This window comes from Priapulus caudatus, unplaced genomic scaffold (genome assembly GCF_000485595.1).
Source record: "Priapulus caudatus unplaced genomic scaffold, Priapulus_caudatus-5.0.1 Scaffold366, whole genome shotgun sequence".
NCBI classification, from domain to species: Eukaryota; Metazoa; Priapulida; class Priapulimorpha; order Priapulimorphida; family Priapulidae; genus Priapulus; species Priapulus caudatus.
The window spans coordinates 140,944-155,943 of NW_014577427.1; the positions used below are offsets into that span (position 1 = coordinate 140,944).

The 15,000-nt window shown below is 43.4% G+C and overlaps 2 protein-coding genes across 2 annotated transcripts in view; one reads left to right on the forward strand and one right to left on the reverse strand.

Annotated features, from left to right (window-relative positions):
- The window catches only part of LOC106809599, a 7,674-nt gene extending 3,378 nt beyond the window's left edge, over positions 1–4,296 (forward strand). The window contains exons 4-6 of the mRNA XM_014812733.1: positions 506–620; positions 1,151–1,369; positions 1,712–4,296. Coding sequence (XP_014668219.1) covers positions 506–620; positions 1,151–1,369; positions 1,712–2,336 — 959 coding nt within the window. The 3' untranslated portion in view covers positions 2,337–4,296. The remainder of the gene's footprint in view (positions 1–505; positions 621–1,150; positions 1,370–1,711) is intronic.
- A 4,547-nt stretch (positions 4,297–8,843) lies between these two features.
- LOC106809588 (serine/threonine-protein kinase NIM1-like) overlaps positions 8,844–15,000 on the reverse strand; it is a gene marked incomplete at its 5' end in the record, with an annotated part of 13,228 nt that continues 7,071 nt past the window's right edge. Inside the window, 2 exons of the mRNA XM_014812721.1 lie at positions 8,844–9,584; positions 11,857–12,127. Of these exons, the coding sequence (XP_014668207.1) occupies positions 8,844–9,584; positions 11,857–12,127 (1,012 nt within the window). The remainder of the gene's footprint in view (positions 9,585–11,856; positions 12,128–15,000) is intronic.

A 15,000-nucleotide genomic window follows, 5' to 3' on the forward strand; every position in this document is an offset into this window, starting at 1 on the left:
TGTGTGTGTGTGTGTGTGTGTGTGTGTGTGTGTGTGTGTGTGTGTGTGTGTGTGTGTGTGTGTGTGTGTAGGGGTGAGTGTACGCGTGTGTCTATACGTATATCTTCAGAAACGTGTTAATTTGAGGGTTGACCGTTTGGTTGAAGTCGCATGCAGCGAGCTAATGTTATTAACAATGAAATCTATTCAGTTGGAAACAGCGTGATAGCGCACATATCAACAACATAATATTAAATTAACGTGTGTGCGTGTGTGCGAGCTAACGTGCTTGAATACGAGCCAGTGTGCGTGCGGGTTCGTTCGTGCGTTCACGCGTGTGCGTCTGCAGGCGTGCGCGTGCGTACCTGCACACGTGGCGTGCGGGTTCGTACGTGTGTCCTACACCTGCTCGTGTGTATTTTTGTGTGCTCACGTTCCTATAAGTTTACATTCGCGTGTGTTTGCGTGTGCACCGTGCGTCTGCGTGTGCGAGTACGGTTGTCATGTGCATTCTTACATTTCTTAGTTGAAGAAAGACGGACGTCATTCATAGATAAAGGCGATCAGATAGCACACAAGCAATACGAGCGCAAGCAGCACAGAGAAGATTACCACGGCCCCGATGAGCGGCGCCACTATCGGTAAAAACTATACACGTATTTCGTGTGTTGCGGTCATATAGAAACGTATAGACAACACTCAAGAGATTAGCATATCATTAGTATCTAGTATCTAGCTCATTTAGTATAATATTTCCATGACTGTAGTTTATAGGATAAATTACGAAATTGTAGAAAACAGTGGCGGATATATATATTTATAACGTATAACATATTATGTCATGACGTATTCTGTTTATCTGTAAATGTAGGTTTGTCGTGCGAGTGTTCCATCAGGTGTTTGTTCTGTTCGATACTATCATGATACCATGTACCCTGTTAGGGTTTCACTGCCACGGGCATACACCAATATAAAACATATGAATGTCTACCGTTTACAGAGGTTTCGTATTAATGGTTCGTTTTTATCCGGCTACAAGTTGGATGGCGCAAGTTTCCAAGGTGCCCGAAAACCCATATAATTACGCGTCTTTGTTTTAAGTACGTAATACTGAAGCGTAGAACAGTGTACAATATGAACCTTGACCTCACTCATGTAACATGCCCCGCAGGTACTCAGACTATGCCGACGTCGACGATGACTACAGGCTCACAGACCACGTGACATACCACCAATTCGATGACGAGCTTGGGACGCATCATCGTCACACGCAATACGTCATTCTTCACGACGACGATGTCACCGGTGGATATATAAAATATGTCGGCTACATAACCAAAGCAACACCATTTGGAATAAAGATCGTCGCTGTGGCCAAGCCATACTATAGGTATGAAACGTTTACTCTTTCAATATTCGAATGTGCAATGTATGTTATATTTAGGAGAAAATGGCGCTCTTATTATTAGTAAGATTATCTTGAAACTAGCTTTCATCAAGAAAACGTGCTAGTGAGAAACGTGTGTCTCCCGAATATCAAATACTGGTTAATCACTCCTAGCGTTTGCTACGAAACCCATGAGCGGGATGTATACCATGCTGCACAACAACAACAACAACAACAACAACAACAACAACAACAACAACAACAACATAATTACCTCAAGGCTTTCTTCGCAAAAAGAATGTATGTGATTCATGCGATGCCCTAATGCTTTGCACGATGACGCAGGCGCTATGGCAACTACGCCGCCGCCACGAGCGGGAGACCGAAAGAGACTCCTTACAACGACCTAGACGGAAACTACGGAGGTTTCTACTCTCTGCGCGGATTACGTCACGCGCGCACGTACCGGCCACCAGAGGGCGCGATGACGGCCAGAAAGAGAATTGACGACGCATCTGTAGGATACCGGAGAAGAGCGATCCCTAGTGGGGACGTAAACCAATCGTTCTCGCCCGTGATTCGCAAGCGAAGCGGCCATCAACAGAGCGCGACTAATGTCGGGATCGTGCCGCAAGAGACCACGGCAGACAAGATGGAAGCTAAAACCTTGTCCCGCCGTTCACCGGTGACACCCAAGCATCGGCGAAGAGGTAGCCCGCTAGAGGTCGCGGCGAATCGACGCAGAGAAATCACGTATGACCACCAGGCGGCGCGTAGGGATTCCTATACCGGGAAACAGTCGTCGACGCAGCGGGCGTACGGAGCTGGCAGCCCGATAGACAGAAAACCCCATAAAGACCCGTACGGTTACCCGGTTTATGAATACACACCGGCCGCGGGAGTTCATGGATATGGACCAGTCGGTTATGGCAGCGGTCAGCATGCATACACGCTAAAATCCTATCCTTAAAAATACTAAACCACGAATAGCGGGATGTATAGTGGGAGAGCACAGTGTGTATTATGTGAGCGTACAACAATATGATTATATCCGGGGTGACACGATAAGGGATTATGACAATAATTCACATATTCACAATGCACATATATTATAGGGATGTTACATTATACAGTCAGTTGGGTTTCTCCCTTATACGTCATTGCTCGTGCTGCATTATTTAAACAGCTAAGGGGCCGTCTACAATCATGAAATAACCAAATTACACAACCAAATTACCAAATAATTAACACTGAGGCTACATGTATCACTACTGTATTTACCCTCGGCTACATTCACGTTGGAACAACGTTTTAACACAATATATGACGTGTATCGATATGGCTGACAGCCTGCGTGACGCGCAAATACCGTGAACGCGCAAATACCGTGAACGCGCAAATACCGTGAACGCGCAAATACCGTGAACGGGCAAATACCGTGAACGCGCAAATACCGTGAACGCGCAAATACCGTGAACGTGCAAATACCGTGAACGCGCTAATACCGTGAACGCGCAAATACCGTGAACGCTCAAATACCGTGAACGCGCTAATACCGTGAACGCGCAAATACCGTGAACGGGCAAATACCGTGCACGCGCAAATACCGTGAACGTAGTCACGGCATAGTGTAACACAGGTAAGACATCCAGGTGAAGCACGATCGACGATAAAGACGTCTAGATAACGTTAAAGACAGAGAGGAAACCTCTACGAGGATAACGACTGCAAACCTCCGCGCACGTAATCAACCGAATGCCAATTATCGACATTCTATTAGCATCATCGTAGGAAATACGTGCGTTTGTGACGATAGAGAGGTTTCATCTGATGCCTCACCAACTTTATGAGATGGTGCGTACATAATAAATATATAACGAGGGACATACGCGAAACAAATAACTACGGCCGTCATATACGCGCATGTAACGCGGCAATAACGTTTCCATCGATTGGTACGTGCGCCATTGGGAACGGTGCATTCATATTGCTACCGAATACACAGCCAGTTTTACCATTCGGTAGATTACCAGATTTCGCATTGCACGCAAAAGATATTTTTGTTGTTACGGCTATGTATTTTCGACTTCTTTTACAAGCAAAAACAAGAGGATTTGACAGCCAAACAGAACAATGCTGTGTGCCAGAAATCGTGCGACAAGTTAACCGATGTTGCATAGGCGAATGGGTAAAATTACCCGGCTATTGCCGCTATTCCAACGATGAGAGTACATGGGTAAATACGGACGACGCAAACAGACAGCAGACGACATTAGCGGAAGTGAATAACAGATCTTATTATCATATTATATTAGTCTTCTTATTGTTTACTCCAGCAGGGTGGGTGTTTGTGGGTGACGCGAGGGTGTTCTAAGCCTCTAGGCAGCAAAGCTTACGCAAATGTATTGCTAGTTTGTAGTTGTCCCCCATCTAGCCTCTGATAATGTTGATGAACGGACCTGTTTGTGCACGTTAGTTTTGCGTATTCTCACGCATTTTATAGATTCTTGCTATTGTCACTCTATTGCTAGATGTCTTTATGCTCGCGGCGGTGAAATCAGAGAACATCTATGTTGAGAAACAACACATGACGCATATATGACGTTTATTGTGATCTTTTACATGGTCTTATTCGGACGAAACAAATCTGCGCTTAGTTGCAGCTGCGAATGAGTGTGCGTGAGTGCGTACGTGCGTGCGTGCGTGCGTGCGTGTGAGTATAGCAGAGACAATTGAACTTGCAAAAATACGTTTCATCATTGCACACAAAAGCATCCTATGTAACTATTGATTGTGAACGGGCTTTCAGTAAAAAAGTTTCAACAAATGCCCGAATATTACTCCGAAATGTTAATTGTGTAGTAAGAAACCTTATTGACTTAGACAACATCCGATACAATTAGAAATAAAGGTGAATACTTTTAATAATACGTTTAATAAAGTTATTCTCTCGTCAACACTGTACAAGCCTCAACATACACTATATACAGCTTCATAGTACGGAACGTCTTCTAACAGATCGTGAATGAATTCCTATGCAAATAATATAACCTGCATATGGCATGCACGCCGCATCGCCTGTCATTTCGTGAAAAGTGCTAGAGCTGATTATATCTTTATTCCGCGAAAGATGTTTTTTTTATTAACGTTGCCATTTTCTCATGAAACACGTTTATACATAGCGTTGCATTAATTAAATTTCACCTCAACATTTCATAAGCACGCGCAAACAAGCAGGCCTTAACTGACGATTACGCAACGCAAGCTGTCAATGCCATATATATATTCCATGTGAGAATAACTGAAGATTGTTTAAGTTCGACGACTAGTTTTTCTATTATGAGTATTCCGCGTGAAATTCTGATAATTTGGCTGCCCGTATTTCACGCCCGGCTCTTATCACTCAAGTCCATAGGCGTACGCACGAACGAACGCATATACACACACACGCGCACGCGTGCACGCACGCACACGCACGCACGCACGCACGCACACGCACGCACACACGCACACACAGGGACGAACAGACTGACCCACGCACGCACACACGCACGCACGCGCGCCGTTCACTTGACCGATAGCAGCAGCGCGGTGCGCCGGAGATAATATTATTTCGTTAAAGCGGGTTAGAATGACGCTAACTGAACGTAAATGATAGTATTCTGTAATCGGCATGTAAAGGCTTCTGATCCAATAGGCCATAATAATCATATCCAATAATATCTACCTAATAATTTTTGTTCCAATACGTTTCCGGTTTTTAACTGTTACGCGATCTTAATCGAGATTTGATTTAAGAATTTTCTTCTACGAGACTCGACCGGTGTGCGACATTCGTCGTATACGAATAATCCCTTGTGATTGTAATACAAAATCGATTTGAAGTGCATTACGAAGTAATGCAGTACACGAAAATAATTTACATTCAGAATCATTTTACTACATCCCACCCCTTATAGGTGGATAAGCACACGAATTGTGCGCATTAATATAGAAATGCTAAACTTTGTACACGTTTATTATTTGGGTTCCTGAAAATCTTCTGACACATATCGCGCAATATGACCATTTCGATGAGCTAATCCGCTTTACAATTACGCAAGCAACGCTAGGAGAGATGGATCATGAATGGCTGTCCACGCGACCTATGAATCTCTACGAACGGACAAGATACTGAAGGCATTAAACCTATTCCACACGGCTCTCTATAATTAAGAGTCTATAGTGAACACTAACCCCCCCCCCCCATCTGCTTTGTACCCACGCCTAGCCTATGCCTTGAATACTCCATGGTGGATATTCTCATCAAATAGCTGTCCATAATAGCAGTATCATCCGCTGAGAGGCTGATAATAAATAGCAGGAGATAGAAAGCGAAAGCCGTATCATGACCGAGTAACATAATACCCCGTACAGACTGCAAAATTTGATCCTACATCAAACTAGTCAGGGCCAGGTGCACGCCAGCCGCGCTCTAAATCGCAGCGTACAGACACAAAATGTTGAACCGCGCTTAAGTTAGCACGGGTTGACTGCGCATGCTCAGTTTAGCTTGTTACGGCACTCAGCAGACAGCTACTGTACTTTTATGTGACCTAAGTAAAGCTATGCGCATGCGTATTGCGAAATTCAGCGCGCGCATAGCCCCAGATTGTGTACACACACAGTTTAGTGCACGCTAAGTTAGTACGCTTCTTAGCGGCCTGGCCCACCTCCATTTGCGGTGCCAAATTAGTCCGGACTAGCGCGTATTTAGCGCGGGATGGCGTGTAGACACTGCAAAAATTTAGCGCGGGTCTGGCCCGAACTAGTTTGACGTGGGATCAAATTTGCAGTCTGCACGGGTTATAAGTGTACACGTACACCATGAATAGTTACGCAGCGGAACAGTGATACAGTTGAACAATGATGAAGTGTAGCAATGATGAAGTGGAACAGTGATGCAGTGAAACAATGATACACCGATACAGTGGAATAATGATACAGTGGTACAATTATACAGTAAAACAATTATACAGTGGAACAATTATACAGTGGAACAATTATACAGTGGAACAATTATACAGTGGAACAATTATACAGTGGAACAATTATACAGTGGAACAATTATACAGTGCAACAATGATGCAGTGGAATAGTGATGCAATGGAACAGTGATCTAGTGGTGATACGCATCGAAATGGCATCGCAACACTTTGTACACGCACGCAACGCATCCGCTCTCGAAAATCGATCGTCAAACATTCAAAAATACCACCGACTGGCGCTAATTGCGAAATATCCCAGTCGTGCATCCTACAAGGCATGTTACTATTGCAATGAAGAAACATACATAGCCTATACATATTATACGTATACATATACGTATACACATACATATATACATACATGTAGTATATATATATATATATATATAATATATATATACATACATTCATACATACATACTATATAGTGATAGTATACAGTATGATCATACTATTATCTTCTGTTCTGTACTGTTGCACAAATTTGTAGCAAACTCTCGGCGTAATCTCGCTCGTAAAAATTTCGTAACGTATCTGCGCATACACGTTATTTATCGTAATAGCAGCTAGAACGTATTGCACATATCAGCTTGCACCAAACGCCGTGTGAACCTACAGCGCAACCGATACAAGTTGTGGACATACATGCACCGTTGCTTTAAGATTCCACGTATCGTTACTATACTGCCACATCTGACCGCTAGTGTCAAGCCACAATTCAGCTAGCAAAGTGCGCTGTCATATGTACAAGGAATTATTTACAAACATCATTCATCATGCATCCATAATAATAACTTTGAGTATGCTGGTCATACGCACTCAAATCTGCGATGGAGATAGAAACAATACCGACCCTCCTATTCCGATATATAAAACGATAACGTATTGAGTTTATAACAGACCTAAATCTGTATGACGGAGTGGAAGTAACACGATCCTCATATTTCCTATAACATTACAACTTGGAACGCTATAACATAACCTAAATCCGTCTGAGTGGAAACAACGGCGCAACTCGTATATATATTCTCTATTAAAGTGCAACGTATAACCTATAACAGGCGGCCGTCTCTATCACGGAAAGTGATCACTGTGCTGCATCTCGAACAATTAACGTTCAATATTCACTAACAAGTAATAATTATTAGTATTATTGGCGAATATTGGACTTATCGACCGAGATGGAGTGATACCTTCTTGATAATGACTATCGCGTAAAACTCAACACAATTTACGGAACTCCGTGCTACGATTCGTAACATGTAATCATTGTATACGATTGACATTGGTCATGATTGCTTTTGGGTCCTGCGGCTCGCGCTAATTTTTTTATTCTAATTAGCGCTGTATTTTTGATTTCCTTGTGTTTACGATTGAAATCATTAAAACTCGCTGGACTCATTTAGAAGGGAAATGGTGAGAAATCTTCATTGACGAAATTCGATGCCTGTGAAACCCACTGAATCTTACATACCCGGAGCTGATGGATCACCTTCATTGGTGACATTACGAGCATGCCAACCTATTCGAGACACAATCACTAGGAAAGTCGACTCTTTCGCGTATCGAGTATGATTTTTTTTACCCAATTACCGTAACTGGCTGCCAATGCCGAGGTAATGCAAGCACTCGCGTACACGCTATATACAGAGCATCGTAAATCGAAGGTAAAAGCTATCCCTAACCATGCCGAACTCGATGGCCACTTAGCCAACCTAAGGTTATTCCTTGTGGCGCAGGTGCATGTTGATCGTAGAATGAGGCGAGGGGGGGAGTAAATCGATAACATGTGCGGTGCCGCGAAGCTCTAATGCTTGCAGGATCGATCACAAACGTCTTGATTGGGTTTTAACGTAAACCGCACGATACTCGGTGTGTGCCGAGCGCGTAGCTTCAATTCTGGCCAGTGGTAGGAAATGCTGGAGTTACCTGAATCAGTTCATTCGTTCATTTTTCGTCTATTTCATCCTGCTGCTCTCGAACGCTGTTGGGAAATCGAGTGCAGTTCCACTCACCTTACCGCAGCACACTCGTGTGTACAAAATACAAACCAAAGGCTTCCTTCGGCAAAAACATGATACACAAAGGCATGTGATATGTGCAAGACATATGTAAGGGCCGTCAACGTGGTGGTAGTATCTCAAATTCAACGGGAAATCGAAACTGTTATCACCGTCATTTGTTCGAAAAACAGCTTCCTATTCCTGGTCCTAAGAATGTCCTATAAAGCTAGCTTCCATCCGCCAAACTCTGTTCAATTTAGCGTTATCGTTGTAGATGATTTCGGACAAGTATTTAACGCACGCCGTACCTATATAACCCGCTCTGCGTCACGGACGGAAGAATGCACGGAACGCGGCCGCCATTGCAATCGGCGAGGCCGCGCCCACCATAGGCGCCCACACCCCGGCAGCGCGTCTCTCGCGAGATCTCGCGCGCGGCGCTCGCGATCAGAGAATCGCGCAGAAGCGCGACTTCTTATTGCCCTGCTTTCGCTTCTTGCCGCTCGCCTCGTTCAGTTCGGCGAGATCTTCGTCGTCGGTGAGGTCTTCTAGCGGCTCGGAGTTCTTCTTCTGCGCGCGGTGCAGCATGATGCGATAGGTTCCCGTCACCGAGCTGCGCGACGACTTCACGTGCGACTCCTTCACGTGCTCGTCCGTAATGCCGAAGTTACGCAGCGCGTTCGTCACCTCGCGCTCCTCGGCCTTCATCTCCACCTTGCTGTAGCTCGGCATGAGATCGTACGGCGAGTGCGCCGACGGGAAGTCGTTGCCCGTTAGCCAGTCGGAGTTGGAGATCTGCGCGAGAGTGAAGCGATCGGTCGGCAGCGGCTTGAGCACGTTACGGATGAGGAACTGGCAGCTGTCGGACGTGTGCGTCGGTATGACGTAGGTGCCGTCGAGTATCAACTTCTTGAGCTTGCCGACGGTGTCGGCGCGAAACGGCATCATGCCCGTCACCATGAAGTAGAGGAGTATTCCCAGCGCCCAGATGTCGACGTAGCAGCCAATGTAGTTCTCGTCCCTGAACAGCTCGGGAGCGGCGTAGGGCGGCGAGCCGCAGAACGTGTTCAGCTGCTGGTCGGGTTGACTCATCGTGCTGAAGCCGAAGTCGCCCATCTTGACCATCTGCTGACCAGCAAAGAACACATTCTCGGCCTTGATGTCGCGGTGGATGATATTCTTGCCGTGCTGCCGAGAGGAGAGAAGATAGAGAGAATGCATCAGCAATGAATATACGTATTCGGTTCGCATGTCTAACTAAATCGAGCGCTGTCGAGTAAACATCTACATGAATGTATTGAGGCGGTATGGTATAATTGAGGTGATTCTACATATTCGCATGTTTTATACTAATCGGTGAACGGCCGAGGGTGAAGATGGATAATGTATTAGTAATGATTCTGGTTATACTGTTCTAACAAGTTGATAGCGTACTGTCGAAAGAAATTCGATTTGTATGTGTTATAGCTTATTCAACTTATTCATGTGTACGCATGTCAAATAACTAATCCCTGAACTACTGAGGGTAAATATGTAAATTTACTGGTGATGATTCTAGTAATTTCGTTCGCATATTTAACTAAATCGTGTGCTGCCGTGAAAATATCTACGTGAACGTAACTACGTGTGTACGGGTGTCCTTTACTAATTCATGTACTGCCGATAAGCTATACCTACTGCATATAAATATAATATACATATATATATATATATATATAATATATATATATACATATAACATACATACTGCAAATATATACTGTACGAGGCTAAAGATAGTGAGGTATGAATGACGATTCTAGTTATTTCGTTCGCATGTCTAACGAAACCGTGTGTTGCCCAAAAGAGATATACTTGAATGCATTAGAGCTGACTGTACTTATTCGTGAGCTTGAATGTGTTATAACTATATCGTGTGTGCCTCATCGCGTGTGGCTAGAGACCCAATTATACGTGCTGTCCGTGCTTCTTTCATACAAGCTCAGAGATACACGCCAAGTGCATTTGTCACCTTTCACGTTCCACGTCGTTACTCCGGCATACGATTTATTAATACACGCTATAACTACATATAGATTACCTCCAGCCAGTATTACGTAACAGATGTGCCTGCAACTTCTAATATATTTAAAATATTAGCTTCTATGATGTTTTATACTATGCGGCTATGAACTCGATTAAGTGTTTTTATTATTGATTGTTGAAGCTAGTATTACACGCGAGCTATTATTGTAGATTTCAGTAACGCTCATCAGTAAAGTGTATAATTTTTCAGATACTACTACTACTACTACTGCTACTACTACTACTACTACTACTACTACTACTACTACTACTACTACTACTACTACTACTACTACTACTACTACTACTACTACTACTACTACTACTACTACTACTACTACGATGTTCCCTACTCTAGTTAGTTTCCTAGTGGTGCTGACTGTGCAAATTTTACTATGCGTGTTTAGTGTGTTTTTATATCAATGAGTCGCAAGAGGTTGTATGACGGGTAGGTACAATTTCAATAAATAAATGCTTATTCTGGGGGTTGGATTTAATGGGGTGGGGTAGGGGAAACTTTCTCATATTTCACTACGTATTATCTAGATATTCGTTATTAGGATGTGAAACAAGACTATTCTATTTGCTAGTTATAACAATTCGAATACTGTTATACTTCTATAGCTGTTAGTATGATTATTATTATTTCTACTACTATTTGCCAATCTTACTAATCATAATAATGTGTTTTTACTCTGGATATCATTTTAGACTTATTGTTTTACGCTGTCGAATACGGACGTAGCATATCTAAATAGTAATTGATTATGAAGGCAGCTTCTGTACTAATTAAGCTGTTACAGATAATAAATTATGTGTGTTGACCTTATTCGTCTGGTAAACCGGTTAATGAAGTCTCTCCAATTTCTCATGTATTATTAATACACAAGAATACATAATTTCATTTACAATTCGAACGCACGTCTACGCGCGTGTGCGGGCATTTATATCACTGGCAGCAAGAACAAGCCCGCACGTACAGCACACACGCGGCAATTGACTATAATAACAACGTTGGACTATAATAACAACGTAACAAAGTTGTTATTATAGTCAATGGCCGCGTGTGTGCTGTACGTGCGGGCTTGTTCTTGCTGCCAGTGATTTATATGCTTGTGTGTGGGGGCGTGCATGTGCGTGTGCGTGCGCGCGCGCGTGTGTGTATGTGCGTGTTTTGTGTGCGTGCATGTGAGTACGAATGACAGTGCGTGCTAGCGCAAGCGCGAGCGTACGAATGTGCCAAAAAAGAGCGAGTGAGATTGAGTATAGCATTCCACATATAACGAGGTAGTGGTCTATGATCAGGTACGCACGCCATTGGAGAAATCATTCAGAATGATTACTCCGACGCACGACGTATATCACTCAGCACGGCGGTATAGTAATATATACTGACCATATGTTCTACGGCCGAGATGATTTGAGCATAAAGGTGAGCTGCATCGGGTTCCGCCATCTTGCCTTCCGCCTGAATCTTATGAAAGAGCTCGCCACCGCTCGCGTACTCCATGACTATGTAGAGTTTCGATAGCGTTTCGACGACCTCGTACAGTCGAATGATGTTCGGATGGTGGAGCTGTTCCATGTTTGCGATTTCTCTCGACAGTAGGCGCTGCGTCTTCTGGTCGAGCTTCGTCTTGTCGAGAATTTTGATGGCGACTTTTTCTGCGAATGCGATAGAAGCGATAGATATAGTTTGAGTGGCGCGTTACGATTCCTGCCGACTAGCCAACAGCGATTAGTATTATTGGCAAGTGCAAAATCGAGGCATGAAGCGCACATCTACTGCCACTACCCCCATGTACATTCGGGGCCGTAGCTGGCGGAGGTTGGTAGGGGGAGGTTGGCAAGGATGGGGGTGCATGTGGCCCAGATCAATGTAAATGCTATTACATGGACAATGGCGTACACAACAGGCAAACAAAATGAGTTAGCTACGGCTCGGCTGTTCAATAGGCCTATCACATGAAACCACCAATTAAACTATCAGGTTGGCGAGAAACAACAAGTCCTGACTTATGGTAGTATCCATCAGGGTTTCTGCTAATGCTGCAGAGCTGAAAACGAGTTTAAGGAGTTCATTTAATTGCGGAAGATTTAGCCGCTATATAATTCCAAAACATACGCGCCCTAGTGTGCATTCGCACATTTACCTGTTATATGTACAAACATGCATATATCTATCTATCTATCTATCTATATCTATATCTATATCTATATCTATATCTATATATATCTATATATATATATAATTATGTGTGTATATACATATATACGCGCGTGCTACGTAAAGCTCAACGCATTCTAATGTTTTCTTTCACCTCCCCTTTACCTTCTCCCATAATCTACCCCAACCAACCTCATTACACCCGACCTACCTTCTATACCACGCCTGGTCGATGTTATATTTCAACAGCCGGCGGCAGCAGCGCTGTGCTGGCAAAACCTTATTAACTAATTGGGTGAGACTCAAGTAATTGGAACAGCATAGACTTATGGTCAGCTACCAGCTGCAATCCTAATTCTCATATTCGTAGCCGCGACGTCTAGATATGACGTGCGTAATTGTACATACTGAGCCCTGGTTACAGAAATTGAAATGAATCAAAATGTATCGCAATCGAGCTTTTCACAATTCGTTCGAATTGCGACAGCCGGCGACGTATAAACCGACGAAAAAAACCCCGTGATAGCGATGACAAAACCGTCTCGACTGAGGTCATGCCGTCATTAACAGCAGCTGCGCCACATCGGAAAGCGTCTTGATGCGACAGAAATATGACTTCTATGCACGTAGATTACTAGACTATAGATAGCCACGCCCGACGCAACCCACGTATTCTCTACTACATCATATCAATCATATCAGGAGCTTATAAATGGAATGTCCATTTATAAGCTCCTGATCATATCAATGACCATCATTTGGGTATTATAACACCGGGACAATCGGGGGTAATATTGTTATACGCCGGCATACACGGGCAATCGCAGTGAATTAGAATCGTGAATTGTTATAGCAAGGTGGCTACAGTGTGCGCATGCGTCGATGAGAAGCCACTGCATTGTACTGACATTTAGAAAATCGCGTTATCCATTTACTTACGTCAACAAAACGCACGTTTCTTTCGCAAACATATAGGTGAGGTGAATGCACGTCGCGTGTCATACTGCTCGCACACTTTTGCGAAAGTCGCTGCGCGTTTGTTTTGAAGCGCTTGTTCAAATATATGGTTCGATTTTGAGAACCCTGTAATGTTCACAATCGTGCTTGTTTTGATGAATGCAAACGCGCACAATGGCGTCATGTTCTCTCATGCTAATCCAGCGATGATTGGTTCGGGAAAGGGTTTACCTACGTATCCAACAGTAATTACCAATAAACACATACGTCAACGTAATTAGAGATCGTTATACTTATATGCGCTATGCACTATGCGCTATGCATAATGCACTGGCCAGTGACGCAGTAGAACTACGTAATTATAGGTGTGGCGTTAGAGTTATTTATAACTACGAATTTATGACATGTAGTGTGGATATATTTCTATAATATTTTGAACGATTTACATGAATTGTGAGGGTAGTCATACACGAGCGACTCATATCACAAACGGCGAAAACGATAGCATCGCAGTTTAAGTTATAATAGTCTTAATAATGATAATTTTCCGGGAATAGCGTCCGTCGTCGTGTACCCTAAATATTCATGAAGATCACTCGGAATCGTTTAGATAATCAACGATGCTGGTGTCATCTGGAAGGAAGGTCATTGAGTGATCTCATAAATCCTAATCAATCTCATAACAGAATTGTGTTTCACAGTACGTAGTCATCCCTGCGTTACGAAAGCACCGGTGAAGGATATTCGCCCATACGAAATTTGTAGATTATGACCAATAAATTCGGGATGCCAAATCGAAATTCATCCTCTTTCAACGGATTAAAAAAGAAATACAAGTGAGATTTACAAAATTTTCTTATTCAGTCGTTGTCAATACGAATTCTATATGTTTATCTGCCAACCACGGTCGAAAAAAACAAGGAAAAAATATAAAAAACAATGTGTATTAGATTTTGTACTTCTACCATTTACTCTTCTATCCGCGGTAAACAACACTTAACCTAAAATGCGGTAACATCAGAGCTAATAATAGGCGCGTTCACACTGGCGCGAATAAGCGGGATGCAAATCCCGGTTTTTGCATCGCGATCGAAATACCGAGATTATTACAAGTGTGAACGCAATAATACTCACTAATAATCGCGATCAGCATCGCGCTCCAAATCGCACTTTTGACTGCGATTATTTGAAATTAGCGCGATTATTTGCGTGTGTGAACGCTCGCGCAAATAATCCCGGTATTTTCTATCCCATCATTCCAAGCGAGTGAGCAGTGGGCATGAGCAGTGAGCATCATTCCGGCAGTGAGCATGCGCAGTTCGATTAATAGAATTATCCCGCTCGGCGATTAGCGAGATATTTCCGCCTGTGTGAACAACGACACAATTATCTCGGTATTTCATCGCGATTAGCATC